Below are 26,671 nucleotides of genomic sequence, written 5' to 3'. Positions count from 1 at the left end.
ATTCAGATTTTTTTCAATAATTTTTTGAAGTTTTGAAAATCCAAAAAAAAGTGTTCCAGACAAATTTAAGATCCAATTTCTGAATATATAATTCCTTTTTCTCCATTATATTTTCCCGATTTCCATAAAATCGTAAATCCCATTTTTACTCCTTTTCTCAAAAAAAAAGGAACATTAAGAGTGTAGAATTTTCCCGTTTTCCGCAAAAAAGAGAACACAAAAAATGACTAATCTTGCTCCCGGAAAAAGTAGGTATAGTATAGAAAATCAAGAGGAGCAGAGAAAGAAAATGGAACAAAAACAGGAGTGAGATTTGAGCACATAACTTTTGATTGGATCGTTTTCTTTTTTGAGTTGTCTGGTTGATTTTTGATGGGTAGTAGAAGAGAGAAAGACGCAGAGAAATAGAAAATTTAGCTTTAAAAATCGGACAATTTTCGAATTTCAATTCCCGTAAAACCTGTGTTAGAAGGGCCGGCCCTTCTATTGTTCCAAGGTACCTCCGGAGGGCTCTTCTAATACAAGTTTAACGGTATTCATATTTTCAAAAAAATCACTGTTTCAAAATTTTCTTTCTCTATAGATTAGATCTTGCTTTGCTGACCAGTGTCTTTTTTCCAAAAAAAGGAAACTTTTTTTGAAATTTCCGTTTTTCTGACCACTGCCCTTCTCTCAAATTTGGGAGTCTTCTTGTAAACAATAAACAATCTGTGTCCCTATGAAAAAAAAACTTTTTTGGAGATTTTTTTTTCAATTAAAATTGAAAAAATTGTTGAAATTTTTAAACCTTTCACCAAAAAAAAAAAGGTTTTTCATTAAGAATTTTCTTTTTTTTTTCTTGTCAAGGATATGCTTAGGACACCCTTCCTTTCCTTTTTTTTGTAAAAAAAGTGACACTCTCTTTTTATTTTGGGTAGTGAATCTAATTTTGAATTAGCAAGAAAAAAAAAGAGAAGTTTGCCTTTTTTTGGCTTTTTATTTTGAAAATCCAGGAGTTCTCTAATTGAATTTTCGTTTAAAGGAGGCCGGACATGAAAAATTTCAAAATTCTATTTTTTTTTGATGTATGCCGCAGTACAGTCAGAAAATAACAATAGACAGCAAACTATAACTGCCTGTTACTGTACAAGCGAGAACGCGACCGTTATTCCAAGCGGTGCCCACTCCTCGTTTCATAATCGTTTTAAAGGCAGAAGCCGAAAAGCGCTGTGTGGTGTAAAGGTGAGCGCGCTTGAATGTCAGTCGCGCATCGCGGGTTCGACTCCTGTATGTGCGTTTTCGTTTTTTTTTTCTGTTTTCATGCGGCGACATCATAGAATGACCGAATAAAAAGTCGGGAATAAGTGCCAAACAGTGAAGAAATCTAGTGTATTCTAAAAAAATAAATGTTCGTCAAGTAGCGCGCATTGGTCGCAATCGCACGATTTTTCGTCAGAGTACAGACTTTCGCGTCTGGCCTCCTTTAAAATAATTTGGATTACTGGAATTTTTCAATTAGAAAGTTTCAAATTCCGGAAGAAATCATAGAATTTGGAAAAATGATTACTGTTTGATATTTTTTTGAAACAGAAATGTTCAAAATTTTTGATTTTTGTTAATCCCCGATTTTTTTAGAATTATTGAATTCTGGAAAATTAATATTACATCATATTTTTTGAGTCAATTACTGTTTCATTTTTGTCTGAAACCATTTTGAAATTATAATATCTAAAAATGTTCGACTACGATTTTGTACATTTTGACTCCTAGAAATTTTGTGGGTTTTTCACAATTTTCGAATTCTGAATTTCTAAATTTCGGTGAGTTTTTTTGACAATAATTGGCCAGCATTTCAAGTCACAAGACAATTTTTTCCATGAAAATTTGTCTGAAAATTTTAGCCAATTTTCAGCAATTTTATAACAGAAAATTCTCTTCTGTGCCAGTGGGAAAATTTCGAATTCTAAGAAAAACTTTAAAAAAAAGAAATTCCGTAAAATTTCCAAAAATAGGAGAAATCGAAATTTTTGAAAAATTAAGTTCCAAACTTCAAAAATTCCAGAATTATCCAAAAATAAAAAGTTTCCCACACATAACCATAACCCAAAACATAACCCTGACTCATCTCTTTCCCTCGTCATCACCTGTAAAACTTTTTTCTCTGCGTCTCTACCCTCTCTCCCTCTCTCACCTGTAAGAGACCATTCGAAGAGCACACCACACACAGGTTTATGTATAAACAAATATAGTTCTACCTTTTCTCTCTCTTTTTCTCTAACCACTCTCTTCATTTCTCATACTCTCTCGTTTGTCTGCGTCTCTCACCTTAAAATTACAGTTTTAAAATTGACCGTTTTTTCGACATTTTTGTTGAAAAAACAAAAAAATTATATTTAATTGACTGGAAATTTTTCAAAAATTGTTTTGTTTTTGAAAATTCAAAAATTCGAAAAATCTAAAATTCAAAAAATCTGAAGTTCTAAAATTAACAAATTCTAAAATTAACAAATTCTAAAATTAACAAATTCTAAAATTAACAAATTCTAAAATTAACAAATTCTAAAACTCTAAAATTCTAAAATTCTAAAATTCTAAAATTCTAGAATTCTAAAATTCTAAAATTCTAAAATTCTAAAATTCTAGAATTCTAAAATTCTAAAATTCTAAAATTCTAAAATTCTAAAATTCTAAAATTCTAAAATTCTAAAATTCTAAAATTCTAAAATTCTAAAATTCTAAAATTCTAAAATTCTAAAATTCTAAAATTCTGAAATTCTAAAATTCTAAAATTCTAAAATTCTAAAATTCTAAAATTCTAAAATTCTAAAATTCTAGAATTCTAAAATTCTAAAATTCTAAAATTCTAAAATTCTAGAATTCTAAAATTCTAAAATTCTAAAATTCTAAAATTCTAAAATTCTAAAATTCTAAAATTCTAAAATTCTGAAATTCTAAAATTTTAAAATTCTAAAATTCTAAAATGCAGTAAGGCGCGCTAACTTTAAAGGCGCATATCTCAAAAAACTAAAATAGCTTTCAAAAAGTTATCAACTGCAAAATTGCTCAGCATAAAATTTCACACATTTTTGTAATTGACAAAATCTGGATAGCTACCGTAGTTTTTGAGATATGCGGCTTTAAACGTAGCCTACTGGCTCCGCGCGGCTCGCCAGCGATAAGCACCGTAGAGGCGGTGAGAGACGCAGAGAAGCTAGAGTGCCTCGTTTCTCTGCGTCTCCGACTCCTCTTACTTTCTCAGTACTACAATAAATCCCTGAATTGCCCAAAAACTAGGTCAAATTAAGGAAAAAGGTGTGATTCAATGACAACCCTGACCACTTTTTTTGTATTTCTCTGCGTCTCTTGATCGCTAATACTCTCTCGCTCTTCTCCATTTCCATTTTCTCATTTCCATTCTAATGGCTAATAATAACACATTGAAACTGTCCGCGTAAAAAAACACCTTTTCTTTGTGTCTGCGCCTCTTCAAATTCGTACTCTCTCGCTTCAATGGAGGGCACGACCTCCGCGGACACTTTAAAGGCGCATATTTCAAAAACTAGGGGAGCTAGCAAAATTTTGTAAACTACAAAAATGTTTGAAATTGTATGCTAAGTAATATTGTAGTTGAAAACCTTTGATAGCTATTCAAGTTTTTGAGATACGCGCCTTTAAACTTGGAACGTCCTTCTGGGCGAGAGAAAGAGAGAGGAGACGCAGAGAAACGAGACTTTCTAGCTTCTCTGCGTCTCTTATCTAATATTTTCTGAATATTTCAACTATTGTCGTCTACTTAGACTTGAATTCACTATAAATCACCCGTCACACATAGCCTTCCCTTTTCCCCCGATTCTTCGCATTTCTGTCTGCGTCTCTTCAAGATCCATACTCTCTCATTTGGTCACCTGTACTTAGTTAGTACTATAGGCAAAAGAAGTGTTGTTGGGCCAGCTAGTAATACTAGTATTTTGTACTTTTTCTCTCCTTGAATGGTTTAACGGGTTTTCTAGAATTTCCAGCGTTTTTTTTTGGCTAAAAGTAGTAACCACAGTTTAAAGGCGCATATCTCAAAAACGACAGTACCTTTTCAAAAATTTCGAATTTCAAAAATGTGTAAAATTTAATGCTGAGCAGTTTTGTAGTTAGCAGCTTTTCGATAGATACCGTACTTTTTGAGTTATGCTCCTTTGAAGAAAAACTTGCTATAGAGCATGGATAGTGCCTCTAGAGGTAGTGCCGACTTTAAAAGTGCATATCTCAAAAACTACAGTAGCTAAGTCAAAATTTTCCACATACGGAATGTATAAAATTTTATGCTGAGTAATTTTGCAGTTAACAACTTTCTGATAGCTACAGTAGTTTTGGAAATATGCGTCTTTAAAGTTTCCGGCCCTATTGTGGAGTGCCACCCCTCATTTTTCGAGAGAGGGGGGGGCGGCTAAAGGAAGTGGCGACTAAATTTAAAGGCGCATATCTTAAAAACTACAATAGCTCACTTTTCTGCGCACCGCAAAAAAATGAGGAGAAAGTCAGTACATTGATGTCTAATAGAAAAGGGTCTGTAACTCGTGTCTGGAGAAAGATTTTTCGCTGAAATTTTGGGAATGGACTTCTATAAGAGTGGAGAAGAGAATCCAACAATAAAAATAAGAAAATATCTATTTTGAAAATTATGTTGTGGTGCCTAGATATGCGCCTTTAAAGTTGTCGAGCTCTCTAAGTCTCTTGGTTGCCCCTTTCTCTATTTTTTGGACTAATTTGCTAGAATTTTTCAGCATTTCTGGTTAATCTTGGTTGAAAATAACTTTAAAAATTGATTTTTCGAAAAAAAAAAATAATAATTTGGAAATATATTTTTTTGCTGTTCCACAAAAAATTGAACTAAAATGCGATTAGTTAGATTTTAGTGTACTTTACAGTAGTTTTTTCTCTAAAGACGCATATCTCAAAAACTACGGTAGCTATCAAAAAGTTGACAACAACAAAATTGCTCAACATAAAATTTTACATATTTTTGTAGCTAACAACTGTTTGCTAGCTATCATAGTTTTTGAGATTTGCGCCTTTAAAGTTGTCAAACTCTCTGCGTCTCTCAGTTTTTCCTTTTCTCTCGGTTGAACTTCCACCTAATTGATTATCACCTTTTTCGGCTATCCTCTTTTTTCCTTTCTTGTTCTTCCAAAAAGAAAATTTGGAAGGAAAAAAATGAGAAAATAAAGGAAAAAAAGTGTGTCAAATCTGTCTTTTCTGGCCGGTGTGTGCGGGATTTTTTTCCCAATTGCCTTTGGGAATTTCCGTTTTTTTCTTTATCACACGACCACCCCTTGCCGATTTATCAATTTCTTTTTTTGGGATTTTAGGATTCAATTTTTGGCCTTCTTGAAACTCAAAACTTGTATTTGTCTTGTTTCTCTGCGTCTCTTTTCATTAAAAAACGATTTTCCAACTTTAAAGGCGCATATCTCAAAAACTACAGTAGCTATCAGAAAGTTATCAACTGCAAAAATGTAGAACATAAAATTTTAGACGTTTTTGAAATTGACAATTTTTTGATGGGTACTGTAGTTTTTGAGATATGCGCCTTCAAATTTAGCTGCACCCCTCCACCCTCGAAAAAAGGTGTGAGTGCACTCCAGGGGTGCGGCTAAAGGAAGTGGCAAAAACTTTAAAGACACATATCTCTAGAACTACGGTAGTTATCAAAAAGTTGTCAACTGCCAAATTGCTCAGCATAAAATTTTTTACATTTTGGTAATTTACATATTTTTTCTAGCTACCGTAGTTTTTGAGATATGCGCCTTTAAAGAAGCCAAAGTTGAGAATGTCGCTTTTTTTGTTCAAACCCCAAATTTGTTCTTAAAAATCCACTCTTTTCAGACAAAAAACTGCTTTGAAATTTCTTATAATATTTTAAAAACATTGAGAACAGCACTCCAGAACCATTCAACCCTTTTATTTTGAATTTTTGAAACAGTAAAACCTTTTTTTTCAATTTTCCCCTTTTTTTTAGATTTTGGAATTCCTAAAAAAGAATTTCTGGCACTTTTTTTGATTTCCCAGATTTTCCTTATCAAAATGAGCTGAAAATCCAAAAAATCGGTTGATTTTGAGCCGAGTTATGCGCCTTTAAAGTTTGAAGAGAGACGCAGAGAAACGAGAGCGCTCTCGTTGTCTGTGTCTCTTCAGCGAATTTCAAAGGCGCATAACTCATTTCAACGGCAACCAAATTCGATGGAAGTTAGATAGTTTTAAAGGAAATTTCAAGAGCTTTTGAATGATATAAAAATGTAAACTTTTCAGTCTGCGAGGGAGACGCAGACAACGAAATACTCTCGCTTCTCTACGCCCCTTTTTTTAAAGGCGCATATCTAAAAAACTACTGTAGCTAGAAACACGTTGTCAACTGCAAAAAAGTGTAAACTTTAATGCTGAGCATTTTTGCAGTTGACAACTTTTTTCTAGCTTTTTTAGTTTCTGAGATACAAAACTTTTGCCTCAGCTGATATCATCCTATCAGTTGTCCCTCTTGTTATCAGTTTGTGTATTCGGTGGAAAAGTCTCCAAATATTGACTTTTCTCTCCCTTTTCCGCTTCTCTTTTTTTCTTGTAAAAAGAAAATAAATTTTCGGGGTGTGTCAGTATTTGATTCGGAGAGAAAAATGCGGATGATAGTAGCACCAACTTTTTTTTCGAAATTTTTTTCCTGCATTTTTTTTGGAATTTTTTTTTGAAATCAAGATTTTCGCAATTGAGCGCTTGGAATATCGGCAAATCTAAATTTCATTAGTCAAACTTCAAAAATTCTAAAATTCTAAAATTCTAAAATTCTAAAATTCTAATATTCTAAAATTCTAAAATTCTAAAATTCTAAAATTCTAAAATTCTAAAATTCTAAAATTCTAAAATTCTAAAATTCTAAAATTCTAAAATTCTAAAATTCTAAAATTCTAAAATTCTAAAATTCTAAAATTTTAAAATTCTAAAATTCTAAAATTCTAATATTCTAATATTCTAAAATTCTAAAATTCTAAAATTCTAAAATTCTAAAATTCTAAAATTCTAAAATTCTAAAATTCTAAAATTCTAAAATTCAAAAATCTAAAATTCTAAAATTCTAAAATTCTAAAATTCTAAAATTCTAAAATTCTAAAATTCTAAAATTCTAAAATTCTAAAATTCTAAAATCCTAAAATTCTAAAATTCTAAAATTCTAAAATTCTAAAATTCTAAAATTCTAGAATTCTAAAACTCTAAAATTCTAAAATTCAAAAATCTAAAATTCTAAAATTCGAAAATTCTAAAATTCTAAAATTCTGAAATTCTAAAAATTCTAAAATTCTGAAATTCTAAAAATTCTAAAATTCTAAAAATTCTAAAATTCTGAAATTCTAAAAATTCTAAAATTCTGAATTTCTAAAAATTCTAAAATTCTGAAAGAACCTTTTTTCTGTGTGTCTGTTTGTCCCGATTTTCGTATGATTTTCAAACCTTTAAACCGGATGTTTTCCTCTTTAAAATGTCAAATTTTCAAAAAAAAAATAATATGTATATTTTTTTCAAAAAATGACTCATTTTTCAAATATTCGGGGCTCATTTATTTGCTTTTTCCATTTCGCTCCCCACTTCAAATTTAACCCCTTATCATTGATAAAAAATCAAAATTTTTTGAGACCGGAAATTTTGAAATTTTTTGTTTTTTTCAAAAATTTCGCATTCAATTTTTTTCCAATTTTCAGAACCGAAACCATCACCCGATTGGGATCTACCCTTTATAAATCCCCAAAATCATCCGAATATCTTGCCACGTCATCAGAATCACCATCAAAAAATGTCGTCGTTGGTCCAGTTGCCAACCCAAATGCCATCAGGATTTCAGATGAATTTTGATGACGTCAGACATCATCAAATGGCTCCAGAAGTCGATTGTGAAGGTGGCACACTGACGAAAATGGAAGAGGTATGGGGTTTTTAGGAAAAAGTTACTGTTTCAAATTTTATTCAAATATCAACAAACTCTTACAGAGTTTTGATAAGCATAATCTCAAAATCATCTAAAAATTATTATTTTCCAAATTCATTTTCTAGATTCTAGAATTTCTGAGTAAAAATCAAAAATTTCAAAAAAAAAATTATTGTTTCAAAATGTTTCCAATGACCGATAGTTTTTGCACTTTGCAGTTTTTGGACTACTGGGCGAATATATTTTTTTCCCCATTTTGAGCATATTTGAGCATTTGTTCGCACTCAAATATTTCAAAATTTTAAAAGGTCAGAAAAGTAAATGTTCCTTGATTTTCTGAAACTCTTGAATCTCGGTTTCATTTTCTACTGTCGAGAAAATTTAGAAATATGAAATTTCTAGGTTACTGTAGCTCTTTAACCAATAGTCTATTGAATATTTTTCAGATAATTCGATTTTTCAAACTTTTTGAAACAATATTTTTTTTTGTGACAATTTCTTGAAGAAATAGTTTTTGAAAATTGCTGAAATCTGAAAATCAAACATCGCAGAATTGGAACAAAAATTTTCAGTCTGAAAAGTTTTCAAAAAATTTGCTGTTTCAAAAAACTTCCGAAAAATCTGAATTTCCCTGAAAAAGTTGTTTAATCGACATATTGTAAAAAATGTACAGTAATCAGAAATTAAAAAGAGTCAGAAATTAAAAAGAGTCAGAAATTAAAAAGAGTCAGAAATTAAAAAGAGTCAGAAATTAAAAAGAGTCAGAAATTCAGAAATTCAGAAATTCAGAAAATTGCAGAAATTCAGAAAATTGCAGAAATTCAGAAAATTGCAGAAATTCAGAAAATTGCAGAAATTCAGAAAATTGCAGAAATTCAGAAAATTGCAGAAATTCAGAAAATTGCAGAAATTCAGAAAATTGCAGAAATTCAGAAAATTGCAGAAATTCAGAAAATTGCAGAAATTCAGAAAATTGCAGAAATTCAGAAAATTGCAGAAATTCAGAAAATTGCAGAAATTCAGAAAATTGCAGAAATTCAGAAAATTGCAGAAATTCAGAAAATTGCAGAAATTCAGAAATTCAGAAATTCAGAAATTCAGAAATTCAGAAATTCAGAAATTCAGAAATTCAGAAATTCAGAAATTCAGAAATTCAGAAATTCAGAAATTCAGAAAATTCCAGAAATTCAGAAATTCAGAAATTAAGAAGTTCAGAAATTCCAGAAAATTAAGAATTTGAAAAATTCGACAATGACAAAAGCTCTGAAAATTGCTATCATTTCAATTTTTTCAAGAAGAAAATAAGTTTCGGTTCTAGATTTTAATGTTTCAGAGAACCTAAAAATCAGAAATTTCAAAAAAAATTGCTGTTTCAAAATTTTCTCAAAATCAAAACGTCATCAAAAAATTCAATTAACATCTCAAAATCATTGTTTTTAAAAAATTATAAAAATTATAAAAATTTCCATTTTCCCAGAGAAATTACATTTTCTCGGGGTTTCCGATACCGAAACTCCCAATTTTATGGTCAAAAATTGTCTGAGAATTGAAAATGCCAAATTCAATCATTTCTTTCTTGGGAATAAATTACTGTTTCAAAATTCTTTAAAGAATTCATTCTAATTTTTATGGGAAACATTTTTTTTGAGTTTCGAAAAATCTGAAAATCCAAATAAAAGTTTTTTGAAACAGGAAAGTTTTCAAATTTCCCTTTTTTGTCTATTTGAAGAAAAAAGCTAATTTCCTGAAGACTTTTGACCTCAAGAATCAGCCGAAAATTCGAATTTCCCGCCGAATTCGGGCTCATTTTTCAGAGTTTATTTGTCAAAAAAGTTGTCTGTTTCAAAAATTTTTTTGAAAACAAATCCTATAAATTTCAAAATTGATAGGTTCTTGTTATCATTGATTCCATTTATTTATTTTTTTTTTGATTAAATAAAAATCGAAATGTTTAAATTCTGAAAACCCCCCTACATTTTAAAATTGCTATATTTAAACACTGTAGAAAAAGAGGTGAATCAAATAAAATTGAAAAAGTCTGAATTTTGAAAAAAGTTGAAACAGCAAATCTTTTTCAAAATTTTCAAATTCCCGCCAAATCTGTAATTTTGTTTCAGATTGAAGAAATCGATCCGGCCGACGGTTGTACGATTCGAATATTCACCTATTTCATATTGCTTCCGAATAACGAGGAATTGATAAAAACGGTCCGACAAAAAGTCAAAATTGACTGTAAACAGACAATGCGAAGTGTCAGGATGGTTGGATCAGAAGCAAAAGTTTGTTTCTATTACAGTAATCCAAAAACTACTTTAAAAATTCAAAAAAAATCTCAAAAATCGGGGTCANGNCCAGCCGGGAAGCGCCCCTTNNNGGCNCNGAGGGGNGGTAGGGANNCGGGAGCGCTCNCGNTTCTCTACGTCTCTTCAGTGAACTTTAAAGGCACATAACTCGCTTCAATGACAACCAAAATGAATGAAAATTATGTAGTTTTAAAGGAAATTTTAAGAGCTTTTGAATGATATAGACTAGATGCTCTGCGTCTCCTTTGTCTCGCTGGAGGCACACAATCTTTGAAAACGCATATATCCAAAACTACTGTAGCTAGAAAAAAGTTGTTAACTACAAAAATGTATAAGATTTTATGCTCAACAATTTTGCAATTGACAACTTTTTTCTAGCTCAGTTAGTTTCTGAGATTACAAGACTTTCGCCCCATATATTAGTTCTCCCCATACTTGCCCTTAGCAAACAGACCAGCTACTTCGGAGCACTAGTTCAATTTCGAAAAGCGAGAGAGAGAGAGAGATTATGAAAAAAGAAGAGAGGGAAAAGAAAAATATACATTTTGAAAAAATCGCTTTTCGTTTCGAAATGGAAAACCAATACAGAAAACATTCGTTTTCTGACTTTTTGACACATTTTTGTTCGGCTTCAGTGTCGGTTCCCGTCGCTGTTATTTTTAAAGACGCAAATCTCAAAAACTACAGTAGCTATTGAGAAGTTGTAAACTACAAAATTGCTCAGCATTAAATTTGACACCTTTTTGTAATTAACAACTTATTACTAGCTACCGTAGTTTTCCAGATATGCGCCTTTAAAGTGTCACAGCCGTCCCAACCCCTTCTCCCTCCCTTTCTGGCCTGCAAACTTTAAAGGCGCACATCTTCAAAACTACTGTAGCTATCAAAAAGATGTCAACTACATAATTGCTCAAAATAAAATTTTACACATTTTTCTAGTTGATGACTTTTTTCTAGCTGCTTTAGTTTTTATCCAATGCGCCTTTGAATGTTTCTATAGTTTTCAACTTCTCTTATTGTCGTTTCTCTCTTTTTGAGTCGTTTTTTAGAATTTTCTGGATTTTTAGCTGTTTTTTGTTCAAAAACACTAAAAAGTTAGTTCTTTAAAGACAAAATAATATGGAAAAATAAATTTACTAGCTGTTTCAAAAAAAATTTGAACTAAAATGCGATTTCATCAACTTCGGTAATTTTTCCTTGCTCTTTTAAAGGCGCATATCTCCAAAACTACAGTAGTTATCAAAAAGTTGTCAATTACAAAATTGCTCAGCATAAAATTTGACATTTTTTTGTAGTTTGTATTGTTGCCGAAACTATTTTAATATTTGAGATATGCGCATTTAAAGTGACACAGTCGCATCACCCCCTCACCCTCCCTTTCGGCCCTCAAACTTTAAAAGCGCATATCTCAAAAACTACGGTAGTTATCAAAAAGTTTTCAATTACATAATTGCTCATCATAAAATTTCCCGCTTTTTGTTAGTTTACAAATTTCGCCTAGCTTCCCTCGTTTTTGAGATATGCGCCTTTAAAGTGTCACAGCCGCCCCACCCCCTCACCCTCTCTTTTGCCCCGCAAACTTTAAAGGCGCATAACTCAATAACTACGGTAGATATCAAAAAGTTTTTAATTACATAATTGCTCAGCATAAAATTTCACAAATTTTTTAGTTTGTAGTTTTCTCCTGGCTATTTCAGTTTTTGAGATATGAGCTATGACAAAAAAGTCAGTGGAGCAGAATGAGAGAGTGGGAGACGCAGAGAAAAAAAAAGAGAAAAGAAGAAACATTTTTATTCATGTATTCACATCAAAATCTCCCGTTTTCCTCCCCATTTTCCATTAAACAGCCCATTCCAGGTCACATAAAAAACGGGTCGTAAAAAAGTGTTTTACGCTTTTGTCCCCAAACTTTTTTCGAGAATTTTCTAGAACTTTTTTCTCTCTGGCTTAGAGAAAAAATGGCAAAAATGCCCGAGGAATTTAAGAAATTGTGACCTGGAAAATTGAGAAAAAATCCGAGTTTTCTGGAAATGTGAGTAATTTAAGAATTTCAGAAAATTCTAAAATTATGAAATTCTAAAATTCTAAAATTTTAAAATTCTAAAATTCTAAAATTCTAAAATTCTAAAATTCTAAAATTCTAAAATTCTAAAATTCTAAAATTCTAAAAAATTCTAAAATTCTAAAAAATTCTAAAATTCTAAAAAATTCTAAAGTTCTAAAATTCCAGAAAATTCTAAAAATTCTAAAATTCTAAAATACTAAAATTCTAAATTCAAAATTCCAGAAAATTCTAAAATTCTAAAATTCTAAAATTCTAAAATTCTAAAATTCTAAAATTCTAAAATTCTAAAATTCTGAAATTCTAAAATTCTAAAATTCTAAAATTCTAAAATTCTAAAATTATGAAATTCGAAAATTCTAAAATTATGAAATTCTAAAATTCTAAAATTCTAAAATTCTAAAATTCTAAAATTCTAAAATTATGAAATTCTAAAATTATAAAATTCTAAAATTCTAAAATTCTAAAATTATGAAATTCTAAAATTCTAAAATTATGAAATTCTAAAATTCTAAAATTCTAAAATTCTAAAATTCTAAAATTCTAAAATTCTAAAATTCCAGAAAATTCTAAAATTCTAAAATTCTGAAATTCTAAAATTCTAAAATTCTAAAATTCTAAAATTATGAAATTATGAAATTCGAAAATTCTAAAATTATGAAATTCTAAAATTCTAAAATTCTAAAATTCTAAAATTATGAAATTATGAAATTCTAAAATTCTAAAATTATGAAATTCTAAAATTCTAAAATTCTAAAATTCTAAAATTCTAAAATTATGAAATTCTAAAATTCTAAAATTATGAAATTCTAAAATTCTAAAATTCTAAAATTCTAAAATTCTAAAATTCTAAAATTCTAAAATTCTAAAATTCTAAAATTCTAAAATTCTAAAATTCTAAAATTCTAAAATTCTAAAATTCTAAAATTCTAAAATTCTAAAATTCTAAAATTCTAAAATTCTAAAATTCTAAAATTCTAAATTCCAAAAAATTCCAGAAAATTCTAAAATTCTAAAATTTTAAAATTCTAAAATTCTAAAATTCGAAAATTCGAAAATTCGAAAATTCTAAAATTCTGAAATTCTAAAATTCTGAAATTCTGAAATCCTAAAATTTCAGGTCACTGAAAATTGTCAGCGAATATCCGGAGACATCAAAGGAATGCGTCCCGTCGAATTTTCAAATAATTCGAGACAAATTTGTCTGGACCAGCACAATTTACAGTTGGATTTGAGCGATGAGCAGGTACAGTAATCCTTTTCGGAAATTGAGATTTTTTGGGGAAGAAGGAACTACAGTAATCTAGTCCTTGAGGTTGGAGGGATTCTAGAAAATTTGGATTTACAGTAATCTAGACTTTTTTGTAATTTTGAAATTGTTGTTTCAAAATTTTTTGGAAAAAAACATTTAGAAATCTTTTCAATGAACCTCTTCGATCAAATTTACATAATCGTGAAGCTACAGTAATCCAAAAAGCCGTTTTCCATTTTTTTTTTCGAATTTTTTTAGAAGTTACTGTTTTAAATTTTTTTGAAATATTCAAAAAATTAACTTTCTTTGCTGTAGTTTTTTGAAGATTTTGGCGATTTTAGGACAAATAGACACACGGAAAGACATTTTTAAACAACCGTAGTGTCACAGTAATTCCCCAAAAAATAGTTTTCTTAGCTTTTACCGTTTCCAAGTTTTTTGAATTTTTTGGGAAATTTTCATATTATAATCCTGAAGCTGCTATATCGTCACAGTATCAAAAAAAAATACAGTAATTCCAAGAAAAGCCAAAAAATATAATTACAGTAGTCTCCAAACTACAGTAATCCAAAAAAAGGGGTTTTCCGAATTCTCAAAAAAATTACTGTTTCAAATTTTTTTGAAAATTTTGGAAACTGTTCAGATTGTGATGCTTTCGTCGTTATCCGTGGGCGGTACCGAAAATACAGTAATCCCAAGAAAAGCCAAGAAAAAGTAATTACAGTTGTCTCAAAACTACAGTAAGCCAAAAAAAAAAATCCATCTTTTTTTGAAAATTTTGAAAAACTACTGCAAACAGACACACAGATAGACACTTTCTTAACTACCGTAATCGAAAAAAACAGTAATCCCCAAACTACAGTAATACAAAAAGATATATTTTTTTCCAAAATTAAAAAAAAGTTACTGTTTCAAAATTTTCGGAAATCAAACTTTTAGGAAATGTAGCTGCTTTAAAGTTTGGTTGGTTGTCGAAAAATACAGTAATCTGAAAACAAAAATTACAGTGTGCTCCAGACTACAGTAATCCAGAAAAATTTTTAAAGAGAATTTTTCAAAAAATTACTGTTTCAAATTTTTTCAAAAATGGAAAAATGCTAATAAATTATTGATTATTCGATATGACACTTTCTTACAACCGTATTCATAATTACAGTATGCTTGAAACTATAGTAATCTGAAGAAGTTTTTGGTTTTTCTCGAAATTTTAAAAAAAATTTACTGTTTCAAAATTTTTCGAAAACTTTTTCAATATTTTAATTTTTGTTGATCCATACAAATACTTGAAGACCTTTTTATTGCGGTATCAAACAGTACAGTAATATCAAAAACGAGAAAAAGAATGATTACAGTATGTTTGAAACTACAGTAATCCAAAAAAAGTTTTTTCCAAAAATTAATGTTTCAAAATTTTCGAAAATTGAAAAATGCTAATAAATTGTTGATTACTCAATAAGTATCAGAAATTGATTTTTTTTTTTTTGACTATTTTGAACTACCGTAGTCATTGTCACAGTGATCCCCAAACCACAGTAATTTTTTAAAAAATTTTCAAATATATAGATTTTTGCTGAACACACATTCAAACAGACTCAAAAAAGTATCTAAAAATACAGTAAACAATCAAAAACTACAGTAACCCAAAATAAAAGAAATTTTCGAAAAATTACTGTTTCAAATTTTTCCAAAATTGAAAAATGCTAATAAATTCTTGATAGATCGATAAGTATCAGAAGTTGATATTTTAGACTATTTTGAACTACCGTAGTCAAAACTACAGTAATTCAAGAAATTTTTTATAAGTTTTTTTCCCGAAATTAACAATGAAAAATAACAATGAATCCAAAAACTACAGTAATCTTTAAATACTTGAACAATTTTTTTTCAGAAATTACAGTTTTTCAAAGTTTTTGAAAATATTGTTCGTATATTGTTTTTATTTAAAAAGAGACGCACAGATTACCGTAGTCCAAATCACAGTGATCCCCAAACTACAGTAATTTTTTGAAATTTTCAAAATTTTTTTAAAATTACTGTTTCAAAGCTTATGGTTTTTTTTTTGGAAAAGTGTATGTTTTGATGTCGCGGCCGTTAACTTCTCAACAAATACAGTAATCTCAAGGAAACCAAAAATATATTTACAGTAGTTTCCTAACTACAGTAATCCAGAAAAACATGTTTTCTCCGAAATTTTCAAAAATTACTGTTTCAAAAATTTTCGAAAAGTTGAACAGTTTTTCTTTGCTGCTCCCTTCAGTCAAAATTAAAATAATTCCAATAACTACAGTAGTTGTTTAAAATTTTCGAAAAATTTCAAAAATTTTACTCTTTCAAAATTTTCCGATTTTCGGAAAAAAAAGTTCATATTTGATCTTCCAAGCGCTATAATCCCAAAAAGCCAAAAAAGAACTACAGTAATCCGAAAATAGGTTTTCTCCGAAAATCTAAATAAATTTACTTTTTCAAATTTTTATTGGGAGAATTTCTAAAATTGGCAACGTTTGCTGATAAAATCTGGTACCTACATTCTAACAGACGCGTTTCTGATACATTACCAAAAAATACCGACCAGAAAAATGAATACAGTACGATCCAAACTACAGTAATCCGAAAAAAAATCTGAATTTGTGTTTAAAAAAATACCGTTTCAAATATTTTTGATATTTTTTGGAAACTGTTAAAACTGTGATGCGCCGGCACCTATGGGTTTTTTTCAGTACATGTCAAAGTTACAGCAATTCCCAAACTACAGTAGTATTTTGAAAATTTCGAAAAAAAAGGAAAAAATTACTGTTAAAAATTTCTAAATTTTCGAAAATTTTAGAGAGGTTCTTATTTTGATGCTTTGGATACTATCATTGTACGGTTTCTAAAAATACAGTAATCCCGAAAGGCCAAAAAGATGTAACTACAGTAATCCAAAAAAGTGTTTTGTTTTCCGAAAATTCCAAAAAAAAATTACTGTTTCAAATTTTTTAAAAGAATTTTTAAAATTGGCAACTTTTGCTGATAAAATCATTCTAACAGACGCGTTTCTAATACAGTATCAAAAAAAAAAACAAACCAGAAAAATAAATACAGTATGATCCAAACTACAGTAATCCGAAAAATATCTGAATTTTTCAAAAAAAATATACTGTTTCAAACTTTTTTGACATTTTTTGGAAACTGTTAGAATTTTGATGCGTCAGCCACTATTCCAGCTGCAGTAATCCCAAGTAAACCCGAAAAAGTGATTACAGTAGTCTCCAAACTACAGTAATCAAAAAATTACAAAAAAAATTTTTGCTGCTTCAAAAAAAATTAAAAATTTTGAAATATTTTGAAATTGCGATCGATCTCGAGATAAATTTTGTTTAGACAGACACACAGACTGACACTTTCCAACTACCGTAATCAAAATTACAGTAATCCAAAAAAAAAAATTTTCAGGACCAACGAATCGATAGATGTCTCAAGCAGGTTCCAGATACCTTTATCAATATGCTCTCCAAACAAAAAGAAATGTTTGGTAAGGCCTTATTTTTAGGCTTTTCAGGCCCTTTTTAGGCCAGTTTCCATCTATTTTGGGGTATTTTGGCTCATTTTAGTCCAATTTTCATGATTTTTTCACTATTTCTAGTCATTTTCAGCCTATTTGATTGTGAATTTTAGCTCAACAGTATCCTAAACTATTTGAAAAAGCCCAATTTTAGGCTTTTCAAGCACTTTTAGGCCAATTTTCCACCATTTTCAAGCTAAATTGGGCTGTTTTGGCTCATTTTCAGCCGATTTTTCCTATTTTTTCACCATTTTCAGTCATTTTCAGCCTATTTTTCTGTGGTTTTCAGTTCAACAATACCCGGAGCTGTTTGAAAAAATGAGAAGCGAATCTTCCTTAATTCCATCCACAACCACTGAGGTGATCACCAATGAGGATGGATCCACGACGACAAGAGTCAGGAGTAGCAAATCTTATAGGTATTGAGAAAACGGAAAGATTTAGAAAAAATATGAGTTGAAAATTTGGAAAATTCGAAAAACTTTAGTGTAGAATCATTTTTGAAAAATTCGGAAAAAATTTTTTTTTGGAATTTTTTTAACTTTTTTCAAAATTTCGAATTTTTGTGTTTATTAAAAAATAGTAGTGACCTAAAAAATTTTCTAGGCCATCGATTGGCCTTTAAAATCCCAAAATAAAAATTTCAAAATAAAAATTTTCCGGAAAAAAAGAAGAAAAGTGAGAAAAAGGGAAAATAATCCTATCGGAGGAGTAGAAAGGAGAGAAAAATCGGAATATATGATGCAAAACATTTTTACCCTACATACACACTTTGGAATACGTTTTTTCTTTGTTTGGTTGAAAAGTAGAAATTTTTGAAAAAAACTTTTTTCTTGAAAATTATTTTTTTTCAAATCTTCAAATTTTCTCTATTCTCATAGATTTTTCAGCATCAATTTTACTTTCATCGAAATCAGCTTGTCATTAGCTTCAAAATGAGCTCAAACACGACTAGGCTCCGCCCACTTTGAAGTGTTCGCTGGACACGCGACGCACGACCGCGACGCGCATTTGGATAATTAAAGTGGCCGGAGCATAGGCGTGTTTGGACTTGTTTTGAAGCTCTTAGTGAGCTAGACGCAATTTTAGGTGTTTTATCTTCGGAAAATTGCAAAAAAACTCAAATTTCGAAGTATTAAAATTTTTGATTTTTTGAAAAACTTTAAAAATTCATAATTTTCTCGATTTCTCGATTTTTCTTCAATTTTCAATTTTATTGTTGTCCTCATTGAATTCATATTGTTATTAGCTTTATAATGAGCCTAAACACGACTAGGCTCCGCCCACTTTGAAGTTTTGTCTGAACACGCGACGCACAACCGCGACGCGCCCAAAAAAATAAAGTGGGCGGAGTCTAGGCGTGTTTAGGCTCATTTTGAAGCTAATGGCAAGCTGAATTTGATATGCATTATTTTATGGTCGAAAAACCGCTAAAAAATCAAAAATTTCGAAGTTTTGAAATTTCGATTTTTTCAAAATTTTCAAAATTCAGTTTTTTCTCTATTTTTCTGAAACTTCCCATGTTTAAGGTCATTTTTATTGAAACCAGCTTATCATTAGCTTCAAAATGAGCTCAAGCACGCGTAGGCTCCGCGCACTTTGAAATTTTAGCTGAACACGCGACGCACGACCGCGACGCGCGCACGGAAAATGAAAGTGGGCGGAGCGTAGGCGTGTTTAGGCTCATTTTGAAGCTAATGACAAGCTGAATTCGATTTAATTTGCTTAAATCGCTGAAAAGCATAGAGAATGCTAAAATTTTTTCAAAATTTGTAAATTTTCGATTTTCAAACAATTTTCGAAATTCTCCAAAACCTATCATGTTCGAGCTCATTTTGAAGCTCTTAACGCCAGAAATTCAAATTTTTAGCTTAAAAATTTGCAGCTCGCACTTCTCGCGACAAGAAACCTATGTGAATGGTGTGAAGAAAATGTCAAAGACCAAATTTCGAGCATTTGTGGAGTATCAGGTAATTTTTTGAAAGGATTTTCAGAGTTTCAAAATTTTCAGACAATAATAAAAACGGATTTTTCAATTTTCAGATTTTTCATTCAGAACAAAAATTGAAAGAAAAAAATCTGAAAAATTTTTTGGAAAATTTTTGAAACAGGAAAATTTTTTTTTTCAATTTTCCAAAATTCTTCTAATCTGAAAATCAAACTTTCTAGACTAAAATTTTCAACATTTTCCGAATTTCAGGGTCCCGAAGGCGGTTTCCAAGTGAAACTGTCCGATTCCGATGAGTTATCCGAGGATGAGCTAGAGGAGGATGACACCAAGAGTCAATCGTGCATTTCTGAAATTCATGATTCGGATTCTGAAATCACTTCTGGACCATCGTCAGGTACTAATCTGGAAAAGCGATATCAGAAGGCATGGTATGCGGCGAAGGAATTGGTCGATTCAGAGCAGAGATATGTCGAAAAATTGAAATTGTTGGGAGATGTACGTTTTTTCTTGGTTTTTCAATGGTCTAGAAAGAGATTGTAGGTCAATTTAACATCAAATTTGTATTTAGCACATTGAGAGCTTTCAAACGAGCCTAAACACGACTAGGCTCTTATTTCGAAATTTAAGCGGAGCACGCGACGCAAGACCGCAACGCGCCTGAAAATTTAATGTGTGCGGAGCCTAGGCGTGTTTGAGCTTATTTTGAAGCTCTAGATGAGCTCAGGACAGTAAAAACAACAAAGTACGAAAATACAGCTTTTGCGTTCCAAAAAATCGAAAATTCTGAAATTTCCGGATTACTGTATTTTTCTTATTGGTAGTAGTCTGAGTGTTTGAAATGTTTGATAGATTTGTGTAGGACTCAATAAGAGCTTCAAAATGAGCCTAAACAAGACAAGGCTCCGCCCACTTTCATTTTTGAGGCGCGTCGCGGTCGTGCGTCGCGTGTTTTTTAAAAACTTCAAAGTGGGCGGAGTCTAGCCGTATTTGGGCTCATTTTAAAGCCAATGACAAGCTGGTTTCAATAGAAATGATTGAAAATCGAAAATCCGAGAAAAATAAAGAAAAATCGGAATTTTGAAAGTTAAAAAAAATCAAAAATATAAAAAGTTTGAATTTTTAGTTTTTTTTAAAAGAATTTTTAAAAATGCAGCCAATTTATTCAAATTCAACCTATTGAGAGCTTCAAAATGAGCCTAAACACGCTTAGGCCCTACTTTGAAATTTCAGCTGAACACGCGACGCCCGACCGCGACGCGCCCAAAAAATTAAAGTGTGCGGAGCCTAGTCGACTTTAGGCTCATTTTGAAGCTAATTGCGAGCTGATTCTTATAAATACCACAAAATTTAGAAAATTTGAATCTAAGACCGAGAAATCAATGTATTCTCTTCCAGACATTCCGAAATCGTCTAATCAAAGAAGAAGTGCTGACCAACGACAAAATCACACGTCTCCTTGCCAATATTTCTTCACTATATCAATTTCATAACACTCACTTCCTGCCCCAACTCATGATTTCGATAAGGGATTGGCATACGACGAAACGGTAGGTAGCGGGGTACAGTACTCTCCACAGTAACTCTAGAAACCTGAAATTCAGTGAAAATGATAAGCTTGACGGGAGAAATGTCCCTGCCAAATTTTAAGTAGCTAGCTGAATTTTAAGCCAAGTTATGGCGTTTTGAATTTTGGAGGTATGCGTTGCGGTCGCGTCGCGGTTAGAGCGAAAACTCCAAAGGGGTGTAACTTGCTTCAAACTTGACCAATTTTATTGAAACTTTCAGAGTTAACTGGGTATAGAACAAGCTTATAATATTTGTTAAGTGAAGCAGTTGCGTTGCGGTCGCGTCGCGATCCAAGCCAAAATTTCGGCAAGACGTAACTTGACTGAAAATTGAGGTAACAGAATGAAATTTGAGGAGAACATCAGCCATATCAATCGGCACAATTTTACTAAGTTTGAACCAGATAGCTCAATTCTGAATCAAGTTATGGCGTTTTGAATTTTTGACCTATGCGTTGCGGTCGCGTCGCGGTTAAAGCGAAAGTTTCAAAAGGGTGTAACTTGCTTCAAACTCGACCAATTTTGCTGAAATTTTCCGAGTTCACAGAGCACAGGATAACCTTCTAATCCGTGATAGCCTTCTCCCAAAAATTCCGATTTTCCAGAATCGCCGACGTCGTCAAAAAGCAAGCGCCCTTCCTCAAAATGTACTCAGAATACACGAATAACTACGATCGAGCGTCCAAACTATTTGAGGAACTAAAAAAGAAAAAGAAATTCACGGATTTGGTGAAAGACATTGAAAAACAAACCGAGTGTGAGGGACTTCCGCTGGTCCATCATTTGATTTGTCCCGTTCAGAGGGTTATGAGATATCAACTTCTTCTCCAGGAGTACAAAAAACATCTACAGCCAAGTGACGGGGATTTTAAAGATACTGTAGATGCGTTGGATTTGGTGTTAGCTGCTGCAACTCATGCTAACGAGATGATGAAGAAATTGGTGGGTTTTTTTGGAATTTCCAATTTTTTGAAAATTTCGAAAATTTAAAAACTTCTCATCTTGCTCAGTTATTCCCGAATTCGAATTGTACAAACAGTTTCAAATTCAGCTTGATTAGAGCTTCAAATTGAGCCCAAACACGACTAGGCTCCATCCACTTTGGTTTTTCTGGCGCGTCGCGGTCGTGTGTCGCGTGCTGACGAGAAATTTCAAAGTAGGCGGAGCTAAATCGTGTGTAGGCTCTTTTTGTAGCTCGTGTTGAGCTGAATGCAATCAAATTCGTTTTCTTCTCTTAAAATCGCTGGAAAAGCTGAAATTCCGAAATTTCAAAATTTTCGATTTTTTCAAAAATTTTAAATTCTCAATCAATTCGCTCAATTTTGATAAAATTTTAAAAATTACAAAATTTTTGAGTTCAGCTCAATTTTAGCTTCAAAACAAGCCAAAACACGGCTAGGCTCCGCCCACTTTGAATTTTCACAACCGCACTGCGACGCACGACCGCGACGCGCCCCAAAAAATGAAAGTGGGCGAGGCCCAGGCGTGTTTAACCTCGTTTTGAAGCTCTTGGTTTGCTGTGTCAGAAAAAAAACAAATTCGAAGTTAAAATAGGAAAATTGAAAGGGTTACTGTAGTTTTCCAGGTGGAACTTAGAGACGCTAAGATATTGATAGTTCATTTTGAAGCGTTTGACCTTCCAAACTTGATTTTTTGAACAAAAAAAGTCAGAGAACACTTTTTTGTCATTATTGCTCATCCTTAACTAATGTACTGTGTAGCTTAGACCAGGCGACCACTTGTATAGCAAAGGGGGCGTCGGCTTTTTCTATGTGTCACTATTGCTCATCCTTAATTAACTCATCTTTAATTGAAACAATATTTTTTTATTTGAGTGTGCGCGTTTCTCTGCGTCTCCTTTTTTATGTGCTTCCTCGTTTTTTGTGGGCGGAGCCGTGAATGCTTTGTTTGTACTCTGAGGAATCCATCTTGTTTATATATCCCAAAAATTTAGCATAACTTAGTTCATTTCCGTTAAAAAATTTTTTAAACATTTTCATCGCCTTTACCGCTTCAAGAGCTTCAAAATGAGCTCAAACACGACTAGGCTCCGCCCACGTTGGTTTTTCGGCCGCGTCGCGGTTGTGCGTCGCGTGCCGAGGTGAAATTTCAAAGTAGGCGGAACCTAGTCGTTTTTGAGCTCGTCCTGAAGCTCTTGTTGAAGTGAATTCAATCAGAAGTGTTTCATTGCTTAAAAATCGTTTAAAAAGGTGAAATTTTGAAATTTCTAAATATTCGATTTTTTCAAAAACTTCAAATGTTCCTTCAATTCGCTCAGTTTCCTTTCAATTTCGGTTTTCTTATCAGTTTCAAACTTGACTGAAATTGAGCTTCAAAATGAGCCCAAACACGACGAAGCTCCGCCTACTTTGAAAATCTCCCAAAGACACGCGACGCACGACCGCGACGCGCCCGAAAAATGAAAGTGGACTTAGTTTAGTCGTGTTTGGGCTCGTTTTGAAGCTCTCAACGTGCTAAACAAAAAACAATACAAATTAACGCAATATCTTGAAAATTCAAAGGGTTACTGTAGATTTCCGAATGGGTATTTCCAAGCGGGACCTGCTTATACTCATATTGGAGCTCAATTTGAAAATTTTTCACTCAAATTTTTTCAGGATCGTTTCGGAAAAGTTATCGAAGTCCAAGAGCAACTCGGCAACTCAATCTCCCTAGTTTCCCCAGGACGGGAACTTTTGAAATCCGGATCAATTCAAAAAATCTCGTCGACCACCGAAAAAACGGAAGAGCGATTCATTTTCCTATTCAATGATTTGGTGATTCTGGCGAGTGAACGAAAAATGATTGGCGTTTCAAAGTACAAGTTGAGAGCAGTTTTTAGTGCCAGTCATATGCAGGTGAGCTCGAAAAAACCTGAAAAAAATGTGTTTTTTTCTTAAAATTTGAGCATAACCATGTTAATTTTCGTTTGAAGCTGACGAAAACGTGTTAATCTGAGTTATCTTCCCAAGAGCTTTAAAATGAGCCCAAACACGACTAGGCTCCGACCACTTTGGTTTTTCGGGGGGCGTCGCGGTCGTGCGTCGCGTGTCCAGCTGAAATTTAAAAATGGACGAAGCCTAGTCGTATTTAAGCTTATTTTGAAGCTCTCAGTAAGCTTGATCTGATTAAGTTTGTATCATTCTGCGAAAATCGCAGAAAAAGCTAATATTTTGAAAATTTTGATTTTTCAAATTTTTTTAAATTTTAAATTTTTTGAAAACAAAAAGCTGCTTTTTGATTTTTTAAAGTTTTTCACGGTTTAAATCTCTTTAAGAGCTTCAAAATGAGCCCAAACACGACTAGGCTCCGCCCACTTTGAAATTTCACCTGTGACACGCGACGCACGACCGCGACGCGCTCGAAAAATTAAAGTTTGCGAGCCTAGGCGTGTTTAGGCTCATTTTGAAGCTCTCATTGAGATGAATTCGATTTTGTATAAATTTCTCACATCTACCGTATTCCAGGTGTGCGAGGGTGACAATTTGGAGCGAGAACACTCATTCTACCTCCGTGGATCCGATGGGACCGGACCAAAACGATGTGTGGAACTTTTTACGCCCACGCAAAAAGAGAAGAATGAATGGGTCGATTCGATTTTCTCGATAATCGATGAGGCCAAAGTCAATAGTTCCATGTTTACAACGAGTTCGGTGAGTTTTGGAATACGGCTGAAAATTTTGGCTGAAAATCACTGATAATAGCTAAAAATGGCTTAAAATAGACTGAAAATTAGTCTCAACATACTGAGAAAATTTGACTCAAATCGGTCAAATTTGAAGCGAGTTATACGCCTTTGAAGTTTTAGCCGCGACGCGACCGCGCCGCATAGGCCCAAATTTGAAAACGCCGTAACTTGGCTCAAAATTGAGCTAGCTTTTTCATATTCGGCAAGAACATAGCCCTTGTGGAAGTGATTGTTTCCGCAAAATTTCAGATTTCTGGGATTACTGTAACCTGGGAAATTTTCAGAGAAGTTCAATCAGCGAGAACAACAACAATGATAATTCGGTGGAGTCGAAACACTGTGCGGATTGTGATATTGAATTTGGGTGGGTTTTTTTATTGGACAATTAGGAGTGATTGGCAGTCAAAAATTTCTTATCAGAAAATATCAGTAGAATGTTTAGAAGGAAAAAATTGAAACAAAAAATTTTTGAAATTTTTCGAAAATTTCTTCAAAAAATCGATTTTTCTGATATTGCTTTGGATTTTTGTTGCAAATAAACACAAAATTCGTATTTCTCATGAAAAACTAGCCTAGAAAATTGGTTTCCCGAATCGAAAACGCTCATGGTCTAACTTTCCAAATTGTGGCCTAGAAATTCCAAAAACTCGGCCACCTTCAATTTTTCGGTTTTTCATAATTTTTTGGGTAGTTTTCGATGAGAAACTTGATTTTATTAGTTTTAACATGTAAAATCAAGCATTTGGAGTCAAATGAAGTCGATTTTTGACTTTTTCAAAAAAAAATTGACTTTCAGATTTTTTGAAAATTGATTTTTCTGGTATTCCTATGAATTTTCGTTGAAAATAAACACGAAATTCAGTTTTCTCATGAAAAATTCAGCCTAGAAAACCAATTTTCCGACTAAAAACGCCCATGGCCTAACTTCAGAAATGGTGGCCTAGAAATTTCAAAAGCTCGGTCACCTTCAATTTGTTTGTTTTTTCATGGTTCCTAGGGTTGTTTTTGATGGGAAACTCAATTTTTATAGTTTCAACATGTGAAATTAGGAATTTGAAGCCGAAAATTCGAAAAAAAAGTGAAAATTTCAGTTTCCTGTCGCGCGGCTCAAAATGTGTGAAATGTCGTCGTCGTTTATGCAAAAAATGTTTCGGTCGTCATCGAAACGAGTCGAAAAAGAACAGAATTTGTGATACATGTACTAAAAATATGGATCTGGACGGAATTCCAAGAAGTTTCTCGACCCAAAGTCAAACGGAAGGAAGCTATTGGAGACGCCCGCCAAGGGACCGGGAATTTTGCATGCCAGTCAGATTAGGGTGAGATTTGAGAGGAAATGGACTGGAAAACTGGAAAATTCAAAAAAGAAACTGGTCTAGAAAGTTGAAAAACGCGAAAATGTGAAAAAATTTTACTGTTTCAAAGTTTTTTCTATAATTTTTTCGAATTTTTCAAAAATTCTATTATAGTGAAAATTTCCCTTTTGAGCATAATTATATCAGTTCGACCGAAAATTGTCAAAAATAGACTGAAAATCTTAAAAATTCGCGAAAAAATGAGCTATAAAGTTGAAAAAGTTAAATTTTGGAAACATTTAAAAAACTCTGTTTCAAAATTTTTTAAATAATTTTTTTTTGAATTTTTCAAAAGTCTCAATGCATACGCATATTTTTTAACAACAATGAGATACGCTCAAAACACTGAAAATCAAAAAAATAAAATTTAACCTAGAATGATATAGAAATAAAAAATAATAATAAACCTAATAATATAAAATTAAAAATTAAAAAAATAAATGAAAAATGATAATAATAATAATAATACCTAATACTAATAAATTGAACAATCCCCAAAATTATGATTTAGAAAACCAAGAAATTCGCAAAAGGATGATAATTTTGAAAAAATTAAAATCGCTGTTTCAAAATTTTTTGAGAAAATTTTCGAGAATTTTTAAAAATCTTAATTTTATGACAATTTCCGTTTAGACCATAATTATATCAGGTCGATCGAAAATTGTGAAAAATAGACTGAAAATTAAAAAAATTCATGAAAAACTGGCCTAGAAAAAAGAGTCAGTGGCTCCGACCCTTCTTTAATAAACTTATCAATCTATCTATCTAGAATACCAAAACATTGATAAAACGAGAAACGGATCGATTGAAAAATCTGAGAATAACGAGAAAATAGCATACTTGTAATCCGGGCCTTTGCCGGGCCTTCGCGGACCCTGCCATAACTTCTTTCAGAATCAATATTTTTGAACCAACTAAATCAGATATGATAGAGCTCCACGAGTACTACAAAACGGTATTATTTGGAATACTGTATCTTGTCTATGAACAAAGTTACAGATCACAACTGCTTTTT

At 31.8% G+C, this 26,671-nt stretch overlaps 1 protein-coding gene across 1 annotated transcript in view; it reads left to right on the top strand.

Moving 5' to 3' along the window:
- Positions 1-7,807: 7,807 nt before the first annotated feature.
- Positions 7,808-26,671, top strand: part of Cbr-exc-5 — a gene marked incomplete at both ends in the record, with an annotated part of 22,761 nt that continues 3,897 nt past the window's right edge. The window contains 15 exons of the mRNA XM_045236239.1: positions 7,808-7,936; positions 10,057-10,218; positions 13,425-13,550; positions 15,020-15,088; positions 16,989-17,067; positions 17,387-17,516; positions 18,983-19,067; positions 19,298-19,543; positions 20,444-20,595; positions 21,219-21,555; positions 23,232-23,471; positions 24,081-24,266; positions 24,586-24,665; positions 25,393-25,620; positions 25,862-25,877. Coding sequence (XP_045091243.1) covers positions 7,808-7,936; positions 10,057-10,218; positions 13,425-13,550; positions 15,020-15,088; positions 16,989-17,067; positions 17,387-17,516; positions 18,983-19,067; positions 19,298-19,543; positions 20,444-20,595; positions 21,219-21,555; positions 23,232-23,471; positions 24,081-24,266; positions 24,586-24,665; positions 25,393-25,620; positions 25,862-25,877 — 2,265 coding nt within the window. The remainder of the gene's footprint in view (positions 7,937-10,056; positions 10,219-13,424; positions 13,551-15,019; positions 15,089-16,988; positions 17,068-17,386; positions 17,517-18,982; positions 19,068-19,297; positions 19,544-20,443; positions 20,596-21,218; positions 21,556-23,231; positions 23,472-24,080; positions 24,267-24,585; positions 24,666-25,392; positions 25,621-25,861; positions 25,878-26,671) is intronic.

This window comes from Caenorhabditis briggsae (assembly GCF_000004555.2).
Source record: "Caenorhabditis briggsae complete genome, chrIV, whole genome shotgun sequence".
Classification (NCBI taxonomy): Eukaryota; Metazoa; Nematoda; class Chromadorea; order Rhabditida; family Rhabditidae; genus Caenorhabditis; species Caenorhabditis briggsae.
This window is presented reverse-complemented; position numbering and strand designations above follow the sequence as displayed.